A 24,727-nucleotide genomic window follows, 5' to 3' on the forward strand; every position below is an offset into this window, starting at 1 on the left:
TGTCTTTGCCTGCGCTATGATTAATGGTTTACATTGGGCTGTTCAGCCATGCATGTTTCTTGGTTTATCGTTTTATGCTGTCTCCAATTAAAGCTCCATAACTTGAGTGATGGCTTCACGCCAGTGTCCATCAATAGAGGCCATCAGCGACCTTATGCATTCAGGATATGGAAGCCACACACTAACTAATATCCTCTTGTGTCAGAGCCAGTGGGCAGTCTGTGTGTGTGTAAATATGCAGATGTCTGTGTGCATGCGTGCACGTATAATAAAAAATATTGATTTTCACTGATCTAACCAATAACCTTCTCAAGTAAATCTAGTTTAACTTCTTAAAATTTTATCTTAATACAAATGAACTAAATTGTCAGAGGGCTAGAATAATACCACTTTAAAAAAAAATCAAATCAATATCAATCATCAAGTCAATTAATCGTCCTGAATAAGTGGAATCTTCTCATCTTAATTGCAATTTCTTTTTTTTCCTTCTTTCTTTTTTGGAATTTAAAGCAATACTGAAGGCCTCCATGCAGGAATGTGTTGAATGTTTGAGTGAAGGTGGAATTTTGCAAATGTGTGTCACCATACACAGAGATGGGCACAAATACATCAAAACACGTGTCTTGTTACAAATTACAAATGCTTGGTCCTCAAATGTATTTAAGTAAAATGCTAAATATATTTAATTAAAAAAAACAATTAATTTGTAATTTGAAAATGTAAAAATGCCTCTGTATGAGTCAGACAATAACCCAGAAAAACATCTGTATGCATTGTGGGCAAGCATCTCATTTATATTTATTGTTCTGCAGCGATCTCGTGACTGTAGTAATTATGACGGGAACAGTATAAATAGTGAGGAAAGACGCAGGGAAGCATGGGTCAAACACAGGACTTTTAACACTAAGACTGGGGTTCGTGTCTTGTGTAAAATGAAAAGCCACTTTGATTTATTTAAGTTTTAAGTTACTGAAGTTACGTTTTGTAAGTGACGTCACTTATGACATGTATATAACATGATCATGGTCCAGAACGCCTGTCACTGGTACTCTCCAACAGTCATGTATGTCATTTTGGGAGTCATTTGCAATTAACATATTCTGTTGTTTAGATTTAGTTTTGATAATGTATTTGCTAATTGCTCTTTTCTTCTGCTGTATTTTTGTGTCACTCAGTAAGCTTGCTTTAATGTAATATCTGATCTTATTCTGAATATATCACCCTTTAGAACAGACAAATACAAGCTCTTAACATATTTTGTTATAAATTACTCCTAATTTTTTCTGCCTAGCAAAATACAAATTATAACATACTCAAAAATAATTCAATATGTACATACATACAACATATTTAATTGCAATACTGCCCATCTTTGACCATGTAGAATGTATGTGGAGGCCTGTCTGTTCCCGGAAATCCCTTGATGATACATACATCTGGACACGTGAGCTCGCTCATGTGTGCACCACACAGGCCTGCACACGCCGCACAATATCATTTCACGCAATATTATTTCTCATATAGCCGTAATGACATTAGGCCGATATGTTGATTATACTGTCGGCAAACAGCAGCCTGCTGATTGGGTTAGCATATTACCTTATATCACATCTCTCCATTCATCCCTGTGTTTTTTTTTATTGCCCTCATTTTTCCAAATCACTTCCCACTTCCCCAGTTTCCTGGGCGAGGTTCCAGGCTATGCAAGCAGGTGATGTGGAGTAATATGATGCTAGGAAGGCACAACAATGCAAGAGAGAAAAAAGCCAAACCTGAGAGCAGCTGTTGTTGTTACATGTCTGGATGTAAGACAAAGCCTGGTTATATGGGATAGCAAAGTGTTAACGTGCGTGCAAATGCAGGGGTTAATAAATATTTAATCACACTGACAAAAACACAAATGAGTGCACATGGGTTGTGTGTGGGATGATTTCTGGTCAGCATGTGTTTTGAATAAAGGATAAAGTCGAGGGTGTGCAGATTGGGTGTGATTTAGTGAAGACCCAGAATATGGAATGGGGGGGGGGTTGTAGGGAAGCTGGAGGCAGAGAGATATTTCAGAGTGGGCTACTCAAACTGTTAGAGAGAATGAGGTTTCATTTGCAGCTGGGACATTGAGTGATGACACCCATGGTATGTGTCTGTCTGTGTGTATTTGTGTCCACGTATGTGCGCACATTAATGGCTGAATGTGTATATTCGAATAGAACACAAGCACAAAATGTATGTACATATATATGTAGAAATAATATGTTTTTTATTAGACAGTATTAGACCTTTATTACACATTACACATTACAACAGAACTGTTTTGTAAACTAAATTGTATTATTTCCCAGTTAGACTCTTATGAGACTTTCTTAGAGGGTAATTAGGGACACATTATAACAGAATTGCACTGTAAATTAACAATATATAAATCACTTCACATATTGTTTTTGAAATGGTTAAGTAGCAGATGTGTGATTTCACTTTAGTTACAGTACAGTTCTGTTGTAATATGTCTAATTAAGTCTAATAAGGGTTCAATTCTGTCCAATAATGAACATTATTTCTAGTTTTTGTCTAATTTGATACAGCTTTAAGATCAATGTGTGGTGGAGGTCCATGGCAAAAATCAAAATCACTAGAAAACACACTGCAGCTGTATAGATTCACCTCTCTTCCCCTTTCTCCCTGGCCAGTGTGTACACACAAACAATCGTATACACTCAAACATCACTTTTAACGAGCAGGAAACAAACACTACACAAAACACCACAGGCAATATTTATGGTACAGTCAAATGGAGACTTTTGGGCATGAGCTTGTCTAACTGTCAAGATAGAAAATTTCACTGCAAATTACTAATGGTGTTAGTCGATATTTGCACCACATGTGCAGGTAATGATTTAGCCATGCATAGTATACAGTAGGACACACAGGCAGTAAATGGAAAAAAGATAACAATAACAATAACTCACATCAGGCATCCCTAATATATAGGCTGCTACACCATGTCACGGCTATATGACACTTGGAGAAAAATGAACTGTGGTTATCTGGAAATTAAAAAAAGGGGGACTGATTTAATATTCAGCAGTGGCTGAAGGGGCTGGGGGAAGGGAAAGAAGGTGGACCTATGAATGGGGGAGGGGGTGGAGGAGATGAAGACGGAGGAAATTAATCAGTGGTATCATCTCCATGGGAGTTAAGCTAACCACCAACCTCAGCGCTTTATCAGGGAGCTTCTGCTGTAGCTGCTGCCAAATCCACCAAATCACCGTGCATATGACTTCACTCACAAAGACACACACAGAGATCACACACCTGACTTACAAGCTCATCAGCGTCAGACAAGCCCTGTGTCATCAAAAGTCCCACCCTGCTATGTTTGTGTGTCTTTTGTGAGTAGACTTAAGCTAAATTCACGTGTGTGTGTGTACAGTCGGTATAATCTGCATGTGTATTGTCTATTGCAGTATTTCCCAAACAGGGAGCCCTTCCTAAGTTCCTAATTTGAAGATGGTTAAAAGATGTTGTTGGGGGACCTGTAAAAGTGACAGTAGCTGTCAAATGTAAATAACTAGCTAATGATTGATGTAGATTAGTGAGCTAGTTAGCTAGCATATGCTAACATCCAGCAATGTAAAATGTGACTATATGTTGTTTTCATAGAAGCCCAGTAGGGCTGATCGATTTTGAAAAGATATCTAATTGCGATTATTTTTTTTATTTTTATTTTTCTGATACTGCAATTGCGATATAATTTGCAATATTAGTAATATTAGTTATTTTGTAATATATATATGCAAAAATCTGTACCAAATAAAGATGTTTTTTTTTTAAATCTGTAGAATCTGATTTGTAGGTCAGGACATCTCTGCCAACTTTCACTAACCTAAAAGTTTTTTGCAGAAAGCCACGTTGTGATTTTGATAAGATTTCAATTAGTTGTGCAGTACCATCTTTTAACCATCTTAAATATTTAGTTTTCTTTTCAACATAGATGAACTTAGCATACAACTTTGGCTATCTAAGCACAGGAAACAGACATGAAGACAATACCCAATCAAAGAAGTGAAAAATGCCATAACTTTGTTTACAGTTCATAACAGAGAATGAATATATAATCTATGACTGTTGTCTGACTGTTACTGTGTTCCAGGCTGAGGCAAAAATGGTGTCTTTGAGGGATGAGCTCAGCGTCTTATTTGATAGAAGGATGGAGGAGAAAGAGGCAAAGATTAACCAACTAAGTGAAGAGCTGAGTGCAACGAGACAAAAGGTAAGAGTGCAAGTTTACAAAAGCACATGCTTCAAATGCTTTTTTTTGTACTACATGTTACAAATTCCAAAATGAATCGCAGTAGACACATGAATATATAACACTTAAAATCTTGCAAATTAAAAATGAAAGTGAAGCTATGGCTAACATGGTGGTTGACCTCTGGGATTCTTTTAGCTAATTTAACTCTACTATCACGGTGTTTCAATCAGTTTTCCACCCACTCATTTTGTACCCTTTCAATTATACAGATTACCAATGCTGCTTGAGCTTATTGAGCTGTACTTTTGATTCAAAGGCACATCGGCCCATTGAGGCACAAGCACTGACTGAGACGCACACACAAACACACGAGCGCGCACCACTTGATCTGCATATCATTATGCTTTTGATCGAATGCCAAGGTTCCGCTGAGAAAGACATCAGAGTCAAATGGAGCGAACATGTACACAACACCTGTAGGATTTGTGTGTGTGTGTGTGTGTGTGTGTGTGTGTGTGTGTGTGTGTGTGCCTGTGAGAGAGGCAGCTGTGAAATCTGCACCTGTTTAATTGAATTAGCCTCGTTAATGTATTCACACTGGCTGCCAAAAAAGCGTGGATTTAACGAGCTCGTTAGACCAATTAGTTAATTAATTGTCTGTATAGCAGCGGCTTCCCAAAGAGCTGCGTCTTCATTATCTGATGGCTGCCGCCTGTTGGATCATTGAATGAGAGCTGATAATGCATTGCTGTCACACTGCACTCATGAGTGTGTGTGCGCTTGTGTGTATCCACAAATGTCACTTATTTCTACATATGTGTGTGTGTGTGTGTGTACAGTATGGTGCAAATGTGCATGAATGCTTGTGTATATGCATTTGTCTGTCTGTGTGTGGTATACTCAGAATATGGCGGCCAATATCAGTGTGCATATTGCAGTGAAAGGTTATGTGGGGGCCGTCACTCCCACAGGTAAAGACAGAGCAGTCCTCCTAGCCACTTTCTAATCTCTCTTTTATTAGAAGTTAATATCTCGCCTGCTCTTTCTCACTCCACACTCCCACCTGCTTAGAAATGGCCCCGCTCCATCTTTTTAATTCAATTATATTAGCCACCCTCTCTCTTTCTCTCTCTCTCTGCCCATAACTCTGCAACTCACACTCAATCTCTCCCCTTTTTTTCTTTCTTTCTGTCTCTTCCCATCTCACCCCTCCTTCCTTTGTCCTCAAATGTTCCATTTCTATTCGTAATCCTAGATGGAGGATAGACTTTGGTCAATCAAGGATTTGTGGAAGCCGCTCTTTCCTCTCCTCCACCTTGCTGGTGAAAACATATGATGGCGAGGAGGAGAGAATAAAGCGAAGGAGACAGGAGGAGGAGAAGGAGGAAGGGGGGGGGCAGGAGTTAAGGGGGAGGACCCCAGGGGTGAAACTTTAATTGCTAAAGTAATGAGACTTGATCAGATTGAGGTTTCTCTCTCAATGGGGACTCTACTAATATGAAAGTCCAAGGCTTAAGCTCTAATTTGAAATAAAATCACAAATCTGATATTCTTTCTCCAGGACTTCCAGCCAAGGTCCCATACTCCCCCACTGGAGAATTAAGACTTTACACAGACCACATGGGACTCTTTAATCATCTCTGATGGTGGCAGATTTGGAGATGAGAAAAGTCACTATAATGTATTAATTATGTAACAATATTACGGAGTTCTGAAAGTCAGTGCTGTAAAGACCTTGGGCTATAGGAAGGATTTTGAGAGACATTGTGGTCTTTAACTAGCTGCCTCATGGATAGAGAACAGTGACCATAGGTAGGATTGTGGAAAATTCAAGTACTGTTTGGTCATTTAAGCAGAATACTGTTTTCAAAAGAAATGAATTCGAAAAATATATGTAATACGTTGTATAATATGATACAAGGTAAAGGAAAATCAACTTTATCACATACACAGTCATGCAAGTAAAACATACAAAGTGAACTGGGACTGCAAAATGTTACAGATTAGAGATTAGCACATCACATGTTGCCCAGATGATGCAGCAGGCAATTTATATTTATATAAATTCAAATTATTTGCTCTGTTTATTCAAGACTTCAAACAAAGTGATCACAAGGAGAGGATGATTTGATAAGACGCATTCATTGCAGAAAAATAAGCTGTGTAACCGATGAGCTTCGTGTGTGTGTGTGTGTATGTATATATATATATATGTAAATCATTAGATTTCTGATGCACTCACTCACAGTAGTTAACCACATCTAGCTACAGTACACAATTTCAACTAAGATGATACTGAATAAGCAGTATGTATAATATTTATTATATTGTTCTCCGTATTTACTCTTCTATGTACTGCAGTTGAAATCTATCATATCCCTAAAAACCTAGGTAATTTATACCAGTAAGCCACTTGACCAGAATATTTATTTATACAAAATGATTTTCTCATGGCATAGTTGATAAATACTTTGATTAATTTTATGAATATTAGGTACTGATAGTAATTTAGTCATCTAAAGCTAAAAAAAAAAAAATGCAGACAGGACTGATCATTATGTCTTGTACTGGATGTTAATATCTGAACGGGTAAATGATGGGGGGATTTTTAATAACTAAATTACTTATTAAACTCAAGGTCTAAAGTTTATGTTGCTGGAGAAGTTTTGGTCTCACACAGTTTCCCTGCTTCCTTGAGAACATCTGCAGAACTGGCAGTACCTTACACCCTACAAATACCTTGCTTCAGCTTATTTTTTAAATGCACATCCTCAAGTACATGCTTTGCACACTTGTCTAAAACATAATGATATGGATTAATGCTGGCAAATATAGAAAGATTTTTATATACTATATATAATGTATATTGCATGTGCAATATCCTTACAAAATAGCATTAATTGCGATCGTAAATAAGTACAGTAAAACAGTTATAGTAGCTGAATTTTAGGACATATCATTTCTATAACTTGGTTTAACATTAATGGTAATAATATTTAAAATGCATAGAAAATGTGCTCTTTTGCTTCATAATCGTTTATCATCTGAAATCCCTCTTGCACTATAGATGGGTTAACACAAAGAAGACGAACTTTTGCCCACCTACGTGTTATGTTGAACTTAGCTGAAGCATCTGAAATTCACACATTATTGTCTCAGTTTTGTGAAACTTATTTTATTTCCCAGTAGTCACACTAGACTTGGTGGAATATCCAGATAAAAGAGTCATTTTAATTCAGTGTCGCAATACTGGCTGCCCCATTGCTTATAATTGTTACCATCCATTAGCCATGCTGTAGATGAGTTAACTGCATAAAAGACCACCTTTAGCTCACTGTTACAGTAGGTTGGATGATATATATACTGGATAGTCTGAAGAGCTCACTGAAGGAGGCAGAGGTGGGCTGTGACAGTGCCAAGAAGTCCACAGCCTCCTGCTGTTAAAGTAGCTGAGAAGAGATCAGAAGTTAAGAAAGAGCTGCGCTGTGTGTGTGAGAGCCATATTGTGTGTGGTTATATCTGCATGTGGTTTTCCTGTCTCACAAAACATCACAAAACAAGCATCCGGTATGATATCTAAGGGTGCGTCCTTCTGTCATGTGTACGTATGTGTGTATGTAAATGCGATTGCGAGTGTGTGTTTGTATGTGTGCTGACTGTCTGCGGAGCCTCCTTACTAATCTAACACAGGGCTCATTTAACACAGTGCTAATGAATAAGGGCTTTGATTTGGCAAAGGGTTCTGAACCACAGGCCCACACACACTCACATTCATGCACGGGGTGAGGAGTTCAACCCGTCTGCTTCCTTAAAAATAATCAGTCTCTTTCCCCCAATAATTACTCAAGCACTAATTTATGTATAATAATAATTTATGTACAGTGTGTTTATGAACACACAGCAACACTTGTTTTGTTTCAGTTTTCAAGTTTTCGTAAAAGATATTTATGGGTTTTATTCTGTCTTACTGAAAAATAATTGTTGTAATAGGTTAATGTTTGAGGTTGACGCTAAGAATAGTGGTGCCTCAGTTTTACACATGCTTTAAAGTTCAAATAACAGTGGTTAGACTAGAGTTTGAGCATTTCTCAAACGAAATATCGCTAATGGACCTCACACAAAACATGAAAAAGATGTTGTTTTCACATTAAATTATCTTTAGCACATCTGCCAACAACATTGTTGGACGGACTTCCACAGTCATCAGTCAGAACTGGTGCTCTAGAGATCTGCAGCCTGCTGCACCAGCTGTGTGTGAGTTCAAACTTAGCCTAGTTATAAATTCAATTATTACAAAGTTGTGGTTTGTGCTTTGCTGAAATAAAAGTGATTGTACCATAGAGACGTGTTACAGCATAACTCTTCTTAACAAAAAGCATAGGGTAGGTGTAAATCATAAAATGTCACAGAAATAAACTGACACATGGTAAAACAGCAGCTTTTCTGCCAGACAGTATCATTTTCATTGATTACATGCCATTTTGCAATATAGTAATTTACTGATATGATATTTCAACATCAATCTAGCGCGGTGCAATGTGTTAACATACCAAGTGGCTCATACCAGCCAGAAACCTTATGTACACCATGACAATGGGACTCATTTATCTTTAATCGTTGCCTTAGTTATGACTTTCAATCCAAACCAATGACATACAGTAAATAGGATGGACAATGGGCAGGAACTCAAAAGCGCGGCTTCAACACTGATCAACACGCTAACTTATGATAGAACTTGGACGTACCTGGTGCAGCCCAGTGCTGTAGCACACAAGAGACTATTACACAATCATGGGGACACATGTGTGGGGTTGGGGGTAAGCATAAACATAAGAGGTGACAAAGTGACTTGACTTGGGACTTAAGATGTACTTGTGACTTGCAACTCAATGACCTGAACCCACCTATGCTTTTGTTTGCCCTTTTGGAGTTTGTATAAGCACGATGTAGTTAAAACCCACAGGCTTTAGTTATTTAGTATAGTTGTGTATGTGTATGCACGGTACAGACTGTTGTGCTGTGTGTTTGTGTGTGTTTGTGTGTGTTTGTGTGTTAGATGAAGGAGCGAGAGGAGTGTGTGAGGCACCTGGACCAGGATGTGGTTGGCTTGCGAGCCACACAGCACTCTCTGAAGAGAACCTTGTCTATGAAGGAGAAACACACACAACAGCTGGTCCAAGACAACACACAGCTCAAAGAAAGCTTGGCTTCACTGCAGAGCAAAGTAGGTAACACACACACACACACACACACACACACACACACACACACACACACACGCACACACAGTGGAGGGGAGCTCTTCTTAAATAAGGAACAGAATTGGGCAACCTTCTCTAAATCAAATCCAGTCAGGTACATCGGGGAATTCTCCTCATTTTTTACTTCCTTCACAGTTAATCATCCGTCCTTCTTCCCCTCCTCCTCCTCTGCTCTCGCCCTCTCTCCATATTTAATAACTCATCGCCACCATCTTAGCTCCGCAGAGGGCTCCCCTCGTCGTACAATAAAAAACCATGTTCGTATGAATATCACTTAGCCAAGAGAGCGACCAGGGGTGGGGGAGGGGTTAAATGTTACTTTGTTTCCTTCTTTTGTCCATTCATTATTTTTCTCTCACATCATCCTTTCTTTCTCTCTTGTCTTTCATTTTTCTCTCCCATCTCTGTCGTCCAGTCTCCGTCATCCCTCACCCCAATGAGAGCCAATGGTAATGTATGGCAACATTAAAGAGTCATACGCGTGATGAATGGAATGGCCTTTAGGTTTCTCTTGTTGTCCTTTTTTCTCTCTTTCTCGGTATTCTCTCTGTCTCACTCCCACTGTATTTCTTTCTCTCTCCTTCTTCCTTCACCCCTGCCTCCTCTCGCCCCTCTAGGTGTATCGGAGTGGTGCGTGGCAGTGATGTGTTTTAGGCTTAAATTAACCCATTTACTGTGTCCTTGACCAAACCAAGTCATTCATTACCAGAGTTTTAGTGGCGCGGGTGCCTGCCAGCCAACTAAATGAAGTGTATTCAATGTAAAAGTGTGTTAGTCACTTGACTTGGGGAACACTTGAAATGCTCTCTTAGATGCCGACTTTTATGCCCTTACTTTTCTAACCCTAACTTAATTTCCATATTACCTTACTGACATCATTGGTGTGTTTTGGAGGTGGCAATAGTTTAACTGTGTTCATTTCAACAATTTCATCTTCAAGTGCTGGCGCTCACTTTGCATTTTGTTAGTCTCACAGTTTAAGTAGCCTATTTTTGATCTAAAGGTTGTTTATGCAGAATCCAAACCAACACAAGGAGTGAATGATAGTAGATGTACATCTTACACCAATACCTATTTCAGCTCTGATAGCCAGGTGTATATGTATATGTGTGCACGTTATAATAAAAATCTCATATCATATACTAGACAAATAAAAGTTATTTACTCATGTCATGACTTTGTAGTTAAGCTTAATGGACGCCTTATGAATGGACTTGCTTCAGCACACCTCCAAGACAATATCCACATCCACACTATACTGTCTGTGCCTATTCTGTCTGAGTTGACTTGCACAAATAACTTGCTTGTTTTGCAGCAGGTTGAATGAGGAAAAAAAAAACAGTCTGTGCAAAATAAGCAACTTAATATTGCTTGAGAGTGAACTGTTGGAAAATCTTCTCGAATTTGCAGTAAAGCACATAGCAAAATCTAAAATATGAACGTTAAATATTTTAATTTGTAAAGTACAGTTTTTTGTTCTGTGTTAGACTTTTCATGTAAAAGAACGCAAAGGGTTGTCCAAAACTTTTTGCTTTAAAGAGTAAAGAGTATCATTTGTGACACAACGAAAGGAATGATAGAACATTACATGAAGCAGTAGATGTTTCTCTTTTGTTGTGTAATAATATCACACAGCTCTATGCATGTGTACATGAGACTAGCACCATTATTTTGGTGGATGTACATGTAGAATAGTGCAGTAGCCCAACTAAACATCAAGTGTGAGGAAGTTGCATTAAGGAAGTTGAGAGTTTTGCAAGCACCCGTAATAATAAAAGCATATTGTTTCTCTTGTCTCATGCTGGGAAGCTCTCTGTGAGCCTTAACCCAAAGTTCAAGACACAGTAGTCTACAGTTAGAGTGACCTGCGACTTTATGATGTGTAGTCAAGCAGTTTTATTGGTCCTGAGTCAAAGCAGTCACTGTAGGGTTCCCCAGCCTGATACAAAGCCTTTATGATGTCCCTTTTCACTGCTGTGGAGACAGAGCGGAGGCAAACGTCCCTAAATTCTACTTTCATCTCTCTCTTCTCCTGCTTGTACGTTGATGGTTCACTCATTCTTCTCCGCAGCTTCCCAGTGGCTGTCCCCCTCTTAGCCTTTGGAGAAACCAGACCCTACTCCACTTATTCCACATCTCTCTCCCCTTTATTTCCATCTCTCAGTTAAAAACAAGTGAGCAAATGTTGAGCGACGTCACTGAAACTCTGGATCAGACCAAAACCATCCTGGACACAGAAAGACAGCAGAGGCAGCAGATCCAGGACGAGTCGCACCATTCCCACAAGGAGATGGAGCGTCTGCAGCAGGAACTGACACACGTGCGTCACACAGCTGAAAAGAAGGTGATTGGTTTCCTCCTCAAGGTCTTCATCCTAATACTAAATTGTAGAAATTCTTTCAAAAACACGCTCATCCAGCTTTGCCATGTTATTGTAACACTTAAACGGACACAAGTGCGCGTGACTTCTCTGTTGTTGGCAATGTATTGTCGACATTGATACATTATCAGCGAGTTCGCTTGCTCACAAGGTCAGGACACATGTTCTACACAAAGTGGACAATGTCAGGAAAAAAATGGTTAAACTGAAAGTACGCAATTTCTACAGGATGGAGATGAAATGTAATATTCACTTTAATGTAATGCATTGTCTTTTCCTACAATGGGGCTGATAAGAAGGGTCGTGCAGGTGAGGGATTCATTTAAATATTCAATTTTCAAATGTAATATTCACTGTGACAGGCATTGTCTATTTCTACAATGGGCCTGATAATAAGGTTTTAGATAATGGGTAATGGGATGTTCTGATATTTAGAGCCTTATTAAAAACACACACTTTTGACGAAGGCAGACTTGACAAAAATTTTGAATATTCTGCTGCAATGAGATTTTTTTTTCTCCCAGCTAGGACTCGAACTCAAAAATCACGTTCATATACTTCATTGCCTTATAGACTTTTTTCATTCTCTGTGATATACCAAAACTGTATGTTAGTGCTTAGTGGTTTGTATTTAACCTTCAATTAACCAAGATGGAAAGATACTTTTCAGTAAGCCATTGGTGGATTTCAAGGGCTTGGATTTGTAAAGCAGCACATGACGTCCAGTCCTTTTCATTGGCAAACCTCTTCACAGACAATACTCATTTTAGAATGTTTTTAGGGCTCGGGTTAAGGTCAGGATTTTGTTGGCTATCACTAAAGCAATTGTTACAACAGTCTCTCAGTTTACAGAGTGCACATTTAAAAAGGCTGCCTGCTCTATAGCTCATATTATGTGACAGCTTTGGTAAAATAACACATTTTAATTAAAAATTTTGGAGTATATTTTTGACCTCTTGTAATTCACTCTGGAGGAGTGAACATTAATTCAGTTGTCATTCTGTTTAATGGAGAAAGCTGTCTCACAAGTCTTGTGGGATAAGCTGTAATCAAACACTGTACAACTGTGTGAGTTTGCTCAAATGTTTGTGCAGTAGAAGTATGGATACTTGTGTAAAAAAAGACTGGTAAAAGTAGAAGTATTGATTCAACTTCTTTACTGAAGTAAAAGTAAAAAAACATACAGGCTCTGAAATATATTCGAAATAAAAAATAGCCCTCTGAAGAACTTTTCATCTCACAATTTTGACTTTAACTTATAATTTTGACTTTCTAACTCATGATTTCAAAATTTCAGCTCATAAACTTGACTTTTTATCTCACAATTTTGATTTGTTTTAACTCTTAATTATGACTTACCATTGTGACATTTGTTTCATTTACTGACAGAAATGTGCTTCCATGCCCTGTCTAGTCATAAATTCAACTTATTAACCCATAATTTAGACTTTTTATCTCATAATTATGACTTTTTAGCACAGAACTATGCCTTACTATGTGGATTTTTGTTTCTTTTACTGGCAGAAATTGGCTTTCATACCGTCTCTTGTCTGTTTCGTATTGTTACGTTTGTCATGCATGATATGCACTGATGGTGATACACCAAGGAACTGCCTCCTGTGTTATTGTCCCATCTATTCAGGCTGAAATCAGACTTGATGCTGGTGAGGTGGCTCACAATGATGCCAAATAAAAATAAACAATAACTCCTTCAAATATGTTAAAACTAAAGTAACAAGCGTGTTTTGAAAATGTAAGGAGTCAAGAGTACAGATATTTCTGTTAAAATGTAACGAGTAAAACATAGAACGTCAGAAAAATAAAGCACAGTTACCTGAAAACTCTACTTAAGTAGAGTAACAAAGAATTGGTACTTTGTTACTTTCCACCTCTATCAGCTGGACTGTATGTGCAGTGTGTGTGTGTGTGTGTGTGTGTGTGTGTGTGTATGCGATGTTCTGTCTTTCATGTTCGGATTGGTTAAATCAGTGGATGGACCATTACACTCTGTCCAGGGATCTGGTTTCTGCTCCACATCTGGCCCTGCTTTGTGCACCCAAACTGTTCTTCCTCTGATCTATTACAAGCTGTCCCTCTCTCACACACACACACACACACCCACATGTGGACACACACACTCATAGCTTTGCATTCACTTATGCACACTTCAGTCCATCATTGTATGGACGGTTGGTAGTAGTGGGTGTGTGTAAAAAGAGGGTGAGTGTGCCTTCTCCCACTTGAATGTAAGTGAAACTGAGAGAACTTTGTGTTAAGTATTTTCCACCGCTGCTCTGAATGTCCTAACATTAGCACAGCTGAACAAATACTGTCAACACGCTCTTCTTCATCTGAAATGTATGTGCTGATTCACCCTCCCTCTTACTCTCTCCTCCTCTCACTTAGATTTCATTGCTCAGAAGAATAGGGAAGCAGTTTGCCTTTTCTGTGGAGAGTGAGTAGTCCACTTACTTTTGTTTAAATCCGATTCTCTGAAACCCCTGGGAAGCAGGATGGAGTAGAGGAGAGGAAGCTCCGGTCTGACTTGAGCCCTGGGCGTTATGGAAGCAATCCACCTGACCACTCAATGCCTGTATCTGTGGGCATGGGCAGACATTTCTTTATTTGAAAGATTAATCCTGTGAGGGTCTACTGAAAGCTAGAATATGTAACATTTCTGCCTTAAAATTTCTAAAAACACTAGACCTAAATTATACATTTTGTTGAGTTGTGTAGTTACATTATTCCAAATGTTTCCAACAATGGCCAAACCCAGAGAAATCTAATTTAATCAAGGTAATGCTGCCTTTTCTATGAGCCATTATTGCTATAACTTACACAGAGCACAGAGCAAAAAGGGGCGGGACTTAGGAATGGTCAATTGATTTCTCCACGTAGGCTCGGATAGGAAGGAAGCTTGCATTTTTTATAAACAATGTTAAATTAAAATGGTTATCCTAAATATATATTTTATGATTTAGTGTGTACTTTACTGTTGGAAGTTTTTTTTTATTATTATATTTTAGAAATCAATGAAAATACGTCTATTTTTTCAATTTTGTTCTGTCATTGGCTGTTGAAATAATACTTTACCAAAGACTGATTTTGATGTGCAGAGTATCTACAGTCCAGTTTTTATGAGCTGTTGAATGTTTTTTGTAGAACACAACAAAAATTACATTGGAAATACACTAAATAAAAGCAGATGTTTGCACTTCTTTGCAAAAAAAATAATACTTTTAAGCACAAAATCCTCCTTAATGTCTTTTTAATCCCTTATCCTTTATTTATCTGCATCCCTTTTGACTTGCTCTCCATCTCTATTAGTAGTTCTCTCCATCTCACCAGCTCACACATCATCATCATCATCATCATGCAAATGGCCAGATGTTGCTGTAGTTTTAACATGTGGTTTAAGTGTTATACTGCCCCAAAGTCCCCCACTGAGGAACTCCAAAAGTAGTGAAGCCATTAACATGACAAGGGGCTTTGTCTCAGAGAGGATCTGATTCATCTTCTCAGAACAAAAAGACACACACATGGTTCTCTGGAGGCTGCTTTTTTAATTTTTCAAGTCATAGATGTACACAGGAGGGAGAAAAAGAGTTAGACAGATGGATTGATTTAGTGTGAGAAATATAGAAAAGGGAAGAGGGGTTTTAGGATGTAGGGAGGAGGGAAAGTTGACTGAGAGTGGTTTTAATATTTGGGACAGTTGTTGCCATGACATTTGGTTACTACATCTTAGTTTTGTTTGGGGAGGTTGAACAGCTTCTTTACAACAAAGCAGTATTGTAATGTGAAGGTTAAGGGTGTTTTATCTGATGGATCTGTCTAACCCGTCACAAACATTTTTAAAATACTCCAGTAGGATCTGATCAATGACTTAAAACTAGCTCTGGAAGTACTGAGCATTTTTGTTTCATTTTGTTGTAGCAGGAGAGCTTCTTGTGTTGCTCATTTTCACTCCCATGTGCTTATAAGATGCAGTAAGAAAACCAAATTTGTTATTGTTTGGTCAGTTTGTGATGTTTTATCCCTTCTAAACGCTACGGCTTGGTATTGTTTAACCTTCCTAAGGCAACCCTTCCCATTACCCAGTGGAGTTTAGTGACACACGTCAACATGTGGCCAGGGAGAGGTGGGGATTGGACCGCTGATGACCTGTTCTACTACCTGAGCCATAGCCACCCTGAGCAAAACAGTGCAAATAGCCATATTTTCTAGATACAGGCAGGTATTGTTTGACTGGAAAGTTTTGATACTACTTGATCCTGGGTTGTTTAGGTACCAATACCCAACTCTACTTAGTGTTCCAGCATAGTTTGTCTCCAGCTTCCCCAGTGGGACTTCAGCTGCCCATGCCTGTTCGAAATGGGATGGTTGCTTGGCCTCCAGTTGTTGCTGTTGCAAGTTCACGTTTCCATGTCTTGGGTCCTGAGTATCACACCTGTCATGACATAGTTGCATACCCTTGTAATGCAAGAGTGTACACATCATTTGGGTGCCATAGCATATTTTACATCCCTTGACAGAACAGGGTGTGTTGTTCCTAGAAGCAAGTAGGCAAACTGTATCTGGAGTACAACAAAATGGCAAACATACAAGACTTTGTTACACGATGGAGAGTGAGCTGTACCCAGCATGCCGTTTGCCAGTGTAACAGTTAAAAGGGGTCCCCTTTCAAAACACTACACAGTATGTACTTCTGGTGGTAGTAGCACACTACTAATAAATATGTCCTGTAGCTCTCAAGAGCTCACACTTGAGACTATACTTCCTTGACTCCGCAGCAATACACCCACCAAGTGCGAAGTCGATTGGATGAACGATTTTTGAGAAAATCGATGGACAGACATATACACAAACAAAGGCATCTTCCATTTTAGTTACATGCATTCATAGTTCCTCTATAAAGCGTATTGAGTAAAGGAATTCAAAATGCATATTATTCCAAATGGACAAAGGAAGCTGGGTGAGTGTGAAAACAGACGAGAATGAAAAGATGACAGAAGGAGTGTTACAGTTGAAGGTAGGCAGTATTGTGGAAGGTTGTTCAAACCTTCAAGGTTTGACTTGGACAAACATCCGTCCTGCTCACAATGCTTTACAACCATCAGAATAGCTTACTGGTTTTTCTCTCTCCCTGCTTTCTCTCTTGATCTCGCTTATTGCTCATTACTTTTCTTGCCTTGCCACTTCTCCCTTTCATCCCCACCCTCCCCTGTCGCCAACCCCCCTACCCCCAACTGTTCAAATATTATTTCTCCCCCTCCTGTCGTCCTCTCCCCCTTTTTTTTCTCCCTCTCTTTATCTTGTCATTGCCTGTCAGTAGGGATTCTATCTGCGCTGAGTGTTGTGTGCGTGCGTATCTGTGAACACATTGAGACTGAGATACACTTAAGAGCTCATTGATTTAAAAATACCTTCGATATTGGAGGTCCCCTCCTGCAGATTCGTTCAGAAGCTTATCACACACGCACATAGACATCCACGTAGAGATATGCATAAACCAAAGCTCCACTCCAAAGTTTCTCCTTAAACTTTGTGATTGACCTAGTTAGTGTGTCGTTTTGACAAGTTGTCTGTTTTGACACGACATCCTCCGGTGTTTATCAACATCCATTCTGCCTATCACATGCTCACATTGGGAATTCACGCACACACACACACGCACACTCAAAGATGAATCAAGCTAAGATTCAGAAATTGGCAGGAAGTAAGTGTTGTGTTTGCTGTGGGTAAGTGAAATGACTCGCAATTGTAGCAACAATAAATGCTCTGGTCATTTTTTATATGCAAAAATGTGTTTGTTCTATTTTATTTGATGTCCATGGAATGCAAAACACAACCTGTAATATTCCTGTCCTCCGTGCTGCCTCTTTGTATGTAAGTCTGTGAGTGTTTACATGAGCGGCCGCTCATTTGTGATTTAGTTGCTATGTGCTTGCCAGTGTGTATGTAGTGTTTTTTTTTTCCTCTTCTTGCCATAGCTCAGGTTTAGTGTGTTTAGCGAGCCTGGCCGCTGACAGCCAGAGGTGAGGGGTCAAAGAGCCAAGTTAACTCCATCAATCCCCCTGGACAGTTACAAACGAGCCCTCAACTCTGGTCAAAACAATCCCTGGATCATGCAGGACGGAGTGGAGGTGGGGAGGGATGGAGGGACAGAGAAAGCAGTTGACTCAGTTTGGATGGTTATGCATTGGCATAAACAAAAAGTGGACAGTCTGCATCAAATATGTATACCAATAATAAATGTGCTGCGTGAATTAGACTGAAAAGTACAATTTCTTTATTATTATTATTATTATTATTATTATTATTATTATTATTATTATTATTATTATTATTATTATCATCTTTTTTATATTGTGGAGTAAGACAAGACTGTCAGGTCTTAACCCCATGTTATTCAGACTGAAGACAATATTCCAGATTTCAATGTTAGAACCCCCCAGATCAAAAATACATGCGTTTCCTCTTACCTGTAGTGTTTTTTATCCTTCTAGATGTTTTGGTGTGAGTTGCTGAGTTTTGGAACTTGGCTTGTGGTGCTCAAAGCACCAAAAAGGCCCATTTGAAAAATCAAACACCAGTGTCTCTTTCCAAAAACCATGACCCGCACCACCAGCAGTTTGATGTAGGATTTTTTTTTTCTTTCTATGGTAGACCCTACTGGAACTACTTTCTCTGACATCTCCAAAACTCAGGAACTCACACCAAAACTACTTACACAGATAAATAGCACCACCGGTAAGAGGAAAATATGTATTTTTCACTTTGAGGTGGACTGTCCCTTTAAAAAAGTCCCCCATTGTTGAACCAATCCAAAGTCTTTAGGGTTACCTTACTACAGAGGAGAACGGGGGCAAAGGATCCAGTAACAGTTCTTACTAGCTAGCTAATCTACATCAATTGTTGGCTAGATAGTTAGTAAAGGTTTTGCTGACATTAGCTAACTTAGACTATATAAGTCTTTATATATGGCTTTTACAGGTCTCTTGTAAAAATATCGTTTTCTTGTCAACATAGGCAAGCCTGGCTCACATGTAGATAATAATAGTAAACTTGGAGGGGGAAATTTGACCGAGCTTACTCAACTGTTATTGGATCACAGAGCAAAAAGGGGCGAGACATAGGAAGGTCAGTTGTCTGGTGTCACAAGACTAAAGCCCTGGTCGTTTTTTTTGGAGATTAATTAGTTCTCCCATCAACTCTTAAAAGCTAAAATCTAGTTGATAATGTTGGGGAAACCAACAAGAGTAGGCTGGATGTTGAATGTATCCAACTGAAAAAATCACATCCATCCCTTCAGGCCCCCCTCCAAAGCCACTTACCCAACTTTATCATAATAAACATAAACAAGCAGGGCTATTGTTAGTACTCACAGTTGTCAAGCTAGCATGTTAGTATTTTGGCTGAGCTTCCTCTGCCATTTTGCAACTAGTTTGCTTTAGTAATGAAGTGGCCTAGCAAAGACTTGGTCATGCACAATGTGTGCATGGACAGAGTTTGTGCATGTAGGCGGGTACCAAGGTAAACAGGCAGATTGGCCGTCCAGTCATTTTATTTGGGCTGAATGAAATGATTGGATGAGTATTACAGACCTGCAACAGATTTTTCCTCTATTCTTTTTTGTTTTTCGCCAGAGCATTTGATATATTGTTTGCTGTAAAGTTTAAAAAAAAACACTTCTAAAATACATTACCTACATTCGCCTTAACGAAAAACCTGATCATCCTTAAAAAAAGAAAGCTGTCAGACGTAAAAATCAAAAATGATGAAACAAAACAAAAATATTCCAAAACACCGTACAAACATATTCAGCTCAAGGTTTACAGCACATTAGAACAGAAACCCGACCAACCTCAAACAGGGAGAAACCTTGATGAGATACAGACTATGCGAACACAAACAGAGGAGAGAAAAAAGTCAAAAACATTTCCTGAGCAAACTTGTGAGGAATCACACCCACATGAAAGCACGTGCAGACATGTACAAACACACACACACGCATATACACACAGATTTGGCATAGAACTGAAGTGGGTAATTAGGGAAGGTCACCAAGGAAACAGTGAAACACAAGACATACTGTATGCTCAGGAGAAGCATACACAACCGTTTCTCTGTACGCACCGTCATCCACCCACCACCTCCACCTCCACCTCCGTTACCTTCAACACAAATATGAAAACAAGACTGGAATATTTTATCTCAAGTTTTGTAAACAGTGACCCACGTTTCCCTGTTTCCTGAGATAAAGCTTGATGAGTCAAGGAGATACGATCCTCAACATAGTGTTACTTTGTCCAAGTATCATCAAAAAAAAGTACCCGTGTTTTTTATAATTAAAGAAAAGCAATGTCAAACATCCGTGAAGCGGGAGAAATACATTATGTTTTTGTTTTCCAGATTCAGAAGAGGGAAATTAAGATGTGTGCGCTGGTGAAGGAGCTCACAGAGAGTAAGAAGCAGCACTCTGAATGTCAGAATGAGGTAGAAACAATGACAAAGGCTACTACTACTACTACTACTACTACTACTATTCATTTTTTAACACTTGTGATTCATATTAATGTTAATTTGGCAAACAGAATGATTGTCGTTTCAATTATTAATAAATATAGTCATTTTTTGAAGATGGAAATTGAATCTAAATTAGTTTAATTGCTATTTTAGTGCATTGTATATTAGATAAAGTTTATAATGTGGGTTTTGTGGTGCTAAAATTAATATCATTTTATTTCTGTTATTCATTAGGGTGTTATTTGAAGTTTATTGAAATGTTTTTCATTGTCTTGATGTGTGTGTTGTGTGAATATTATAGCACTGATTGAGTTGCTCTGTTTTATTGCGCACCTCTCAGTTGCTCCGAAGGGAGACGGCCTCGGAGAAACTGTGCGAGGAGAGGGATGAGCTGAGAGCCAAGATGGAGGACCGGTGCAGAGAGTGTGTCCACCTCGACCAGACCAAAGAGAGACTGGAGGCTGATTTGGCTCTGAGCCATGAGAAACTCCACACCTTGCACCTGGAGGTCCATCTATCTGTGTCTCTGTGTGCACGTGTTTGTGTCTTTGTGCATGCGTAGGGCAGAGCTATGCAGCAAAACCTCATGTTGTTAACCGAATGTTTAATTTGAGGAATGGGCTAAAACGCTAACACATGCGGTTTTATGGGATTTACTTTGAACTGTGTCTTCTGTGTTTAGGTTCGAAGCAGAGATGAGTTAATTCTCCAGTTAAGAGCTGAAATGAAAACAGCTGAACAAAAGCATCAGAGGACACAGAAGCAGGTCTGGTGGTTTGTATACAGTATCTATTTATGTTAAAAATTCAACAATTAATCGATTAGCTGTCAACTATTATATTAATTGCCAACTATGCTGATAATTGATTAATTGGTTTGAGTCATTTTTAAAGAATATAAGCTACAGCTTTGAAAGTGTGAATATTTTCTGCTTTGTTTGGATTTTTCTTTGGATATCTTTTGGTTGTGGACAAAACAAGACATCTGAGGACATCAACGTCAGACATTGCAGCCCTAATTTATGTCCTTATCTGAGCTTTTCCAAATCTATTTCTTATTGTCTGTCTTGTGATTATCTGTGTGTTATTTGAGTGAACTTTCAGGTTATAATGTTGCACTTTTGACAGATTTCTCTGGACTGAAGTACAAATTACATAAGATCAAACTTGTTCCTTGTAATATTGCAAATTTAGCATCTCTCAGCTGTATTCCATGAGAAATAGTTTGTTTTTCTGATTTTTTTTTCTGTTTATCTGTGTGTGATTTGAGTGTGTTTTCCAGTTATGATATTGCAATTTTGACATATTTTGCTGAACAAAATACAACTTATCAAAGATCATACTGATGTTGCAGTTTTAACATCTCTCAGCTATGTTTCTTGAGAAATACTTTGGGTTTTTCAGATGTGTTTCTTTTTTTGGGTTTCAAATTTGTCTCAGGGCTTAAATTCAGTTCTAGGTAGTGCTATAAGGGTTTCAAACCTGTCTTTTTTTTTTTCCTTTCATATGCCGAGGCTAGGTTGAGTGAGCACCCTCGTGTCTTTTTTCCCAACAACAACCTGTTTTACACCCACAGAGTTGCACACATCCACTCGAGGGAAGTGCCCAAACCTGCAACAGTCTTCTACTAACAGTTGGCTACCAAGCAGCTGCATTAGAGCAGTGGGAGGCGTAGCACCTTGCTCAAAGGCTCCTCGAAAGTCGGAGCTAAGGAAAGGGGAATCGTTACTCATTCATGTCTGCTGTGCCCACATTTTCCCAGCTGGTCCTGAGACTAAACTCGGAAACTCTCTGACTCAAGCCCGATTCCCTCACTTTTAGGCTGCTGCCGCCCCCTCGCTGTCTTTTCTGTCCGTCTGTGTGTGCTTTGTATTCCTACATAAAGTTATTCCATTTCCGTCCCTTTCAGTTTTCCCTCTCTTTCTCTTTCTTCTTGCTCAGGTGGTGGCACTGGAGGGTGAGGTAAGACACTTGAAACACGAGGTCAGAGGACACCAAGAAGAGGCCTGTCAGTTAAGCAAAAAGGTCAGCGATATCAAGCGCCTTAAAGACAAAACGGAGAAAGAACTACAGCAGCTCCACATTAGTCAGCAACAGGTAAGGAAGAATCCTCACCTCTCCTCTTCACCTGCGCTCAACTCCACCTCCCCCGACAGGTGAAATCTCTGGTGAAATCTATAGATCAGGTGAACTGTGACCTGGAAGCTGTAAAACAGGCTCACAAGATTGATGCGGAACAGCGGAGCGTCCTGCTTCACAGCCGATTGAAGCAGAACAATTCTGAACTCAGCTGAATACAGAGAGCTCTGAAGTATCGGGAGTCAGAGGTCATGCAGCTCAAGGACAGTTTAAGTCAGCAGCACACCGCTGCAGAGAAGTCTTTTACTTGTTCAGTTGTCAATCAGCTGAGCCACGCTCCTACAGTGAAGCAATCTATGGTGATAATCCAGTGGACAGCATAAAAAAAAGAAAAAATCAGATGCATTTATCCATCTGAGTGCGAGTGATCTAAATCACAGCGGACAATCAAGTACTCAGTCTTCTGCCAGGAACAACAAGCTGACCCGTTTGCAGTAGACATGCTTTATTTTGCAGTCAACTCACATATATTCCCATCTACATCATCGGAATTAACAAACAAGACAAGATGACCCCTCTGTTTGTCAACCTCTCACATCCAATTGGACCCAAACGTGAATACAGAGAGAAAAAAGATAGACCAAGAGATTAAAAAAAAAGAGAGAAAAGAATAGGAGAATAAAGTTATTATCAACCAAGGGTCAACTTGGGTAGTCATGTGACAGACATGAATACTCAAACAGCAGGCCAAATGAGGGTCAAAGCGATGTGTTTTCCATCATATTTAATGAGGGTTGTTTGTTTCCCCCAAAGCACAAGCTCCTGATTATGGTCACAAGAAAGCCATGGTGTTCCCATTAAGCCTTGTTATGAGGCCTTTCATCCAGCGACAGAAAGAAATGCTAAATCCGCCATTAGTGTTTGGACTGTAGTGTAGTGAATACATTAAAGGGAAAAATACTATGACAGGGAGCAAAGAACATATACAGTCATAATAGGTAAAGTTGGCATGTGACACTTTTCTTTATATTGTTTCTGTATGTGTTTGATAGTGTGACTTTAAAGGGGTGGTAAGGATTACTTGATGTGGGGTTGTATGAGGTAGTAGTATGCAGTGTATTAGCTACAGTAGATGTTGGTTGGCATGCCTCCATTTGGGAGAAGCAGAGAGGGGCACCAGCACAGAAGCTAAGCAATAAACTGCTTGAGACAGGGTCTGCAGCAGGTATTTTAGCCTCTGAAAAAAGGGCCACCTAAAAAAAAAATCAATATCTGTTTAAGTGTATGTTATATTTAGAATATTTTCACCTCTTAACTTGGCCGTCAGACAGCCTTTTCTGATGGCAAACTGCAGTAATAGAACTCAAGTATCGCTCTCTCCAAGCCAACCAAACTCCATAGACAAAATCAGTAATTTTACTTTGCAGAACATGGTTATGGCTGCTGTCTACTGCTGCCTTTCTGTTAGCTTTTTTGTGTCATTGTGTATGACTTCAGTGTATTTGAAATATCATTTTAAAAGACAGACATCGCACAATAACACAAACAAATTAAAATATTGAGGCAGCAGTAGACCTGCAACTCCTGTGTTGTGCAAAGCAAAATTATTGATTTCACCTATGGAGTTTTGGTTGGTTTGGAGAGAGTGATACTTGACTTATGTAACAGTAGTTTCCCTTTAAAAGTGTTGTCATAAAGCAAAGAGGTGTAAATATTCTAAATATAGCGTACACTTAAGCTGATATTGATTTTTTAAGTGGTTATAAACACGTTTTGTTGCTGACCCCGTCCACAGCAGTTCATTGCTGAACTCCCATGCCAGCGCCCCTCTCTGCTTCTCCAAACTGGAGCCGCGCTGACCAGCATCTACTGTAGCTAATACACTGACTATTGGTACCTCCAACAACCCCACATCAAATAATCCAAAATGTGCCTTTCAAGCTGTTACCTCGGATAACCTTGGCTAAAATATTCGCCATCACACTCGAGTAAAATTGAGTGTACATGGGCTGAGTCAATGGTTTTAAACAGTCCCCACACACGCATACACCTACACAGGTTGTTCAGTTTTTGACTCTAAAGTAGAGAATGAAAGTTGATGGTGCTCCTCCATCCTCTCCTCTCCTCTGCTCTGGTTTGTGTCTCTTTCTTCCTTTGCATGAGCAAGTTTTTCAACTCAGTCATGCTGCCTCCTACCCTGGTGTTAGTCCTAGATGGGCCCAGCTAATCC

At 39.2% G+C, this 24,727-nt stretch overlaps 1 protein-coding gene across 1 annotated transcript in view; it reads left to right on the forward strand.

The window, feature by feature from the left end:
• LOC146307411 (uncharacterized) overlaps positions 1 to 24,727 on the forward strand; it is a 130,185-nt gene that overhangs the window by 55,214 nt on the left and 50,244 nt on the right. Inside the window, exons 9-15 of the mRNA XM_084710395.1 lie at positions 4,148 to 4,267; positions 9,306 to 9,473; positions 11,675 to 11,854; positions 20,306 to 20,389; positions 20,760 to 20,927; positions 21,102 to 21,185; positions 22,360 to 22,515. Coding sequence (XP_084566521.1) covers positions 4,148 to 4,267; positions 9,306 to 9,473; positions 11,675 to 11,854; positions 20,306 to 20,389; positions 20,760 to 20,927; positions 21,102 to 21,185; positions 22,360 to 22,515 — 960 coding nt within the window. The remainder of the gene's footprint in view (positions 1 to 4,147; positions 4,268 to 9,305; positions 9,474 to 11,674; positions 11,855 to 20,305; positions 20,390 to 20,759; positions 20,928 to 21,101; positions 21,186 to 22,359; positions 22,516 to 24,727) is intronic.

This window comes from Lutjanus erythropterus, chromosome 21 (genome assembly GCF_056507025.1).
Source record: "Lutjanus erythropterus isolate fLutEry1 chromosome 21, fLutEry1.hap2, whole genome shotgun sequence".
NCBI lineage: Eukaryota > Metazoa > Chordata > Actinopteri > Lutjaniformes > Lutjanidae > Lutjanus > Lutjanus erythropterus.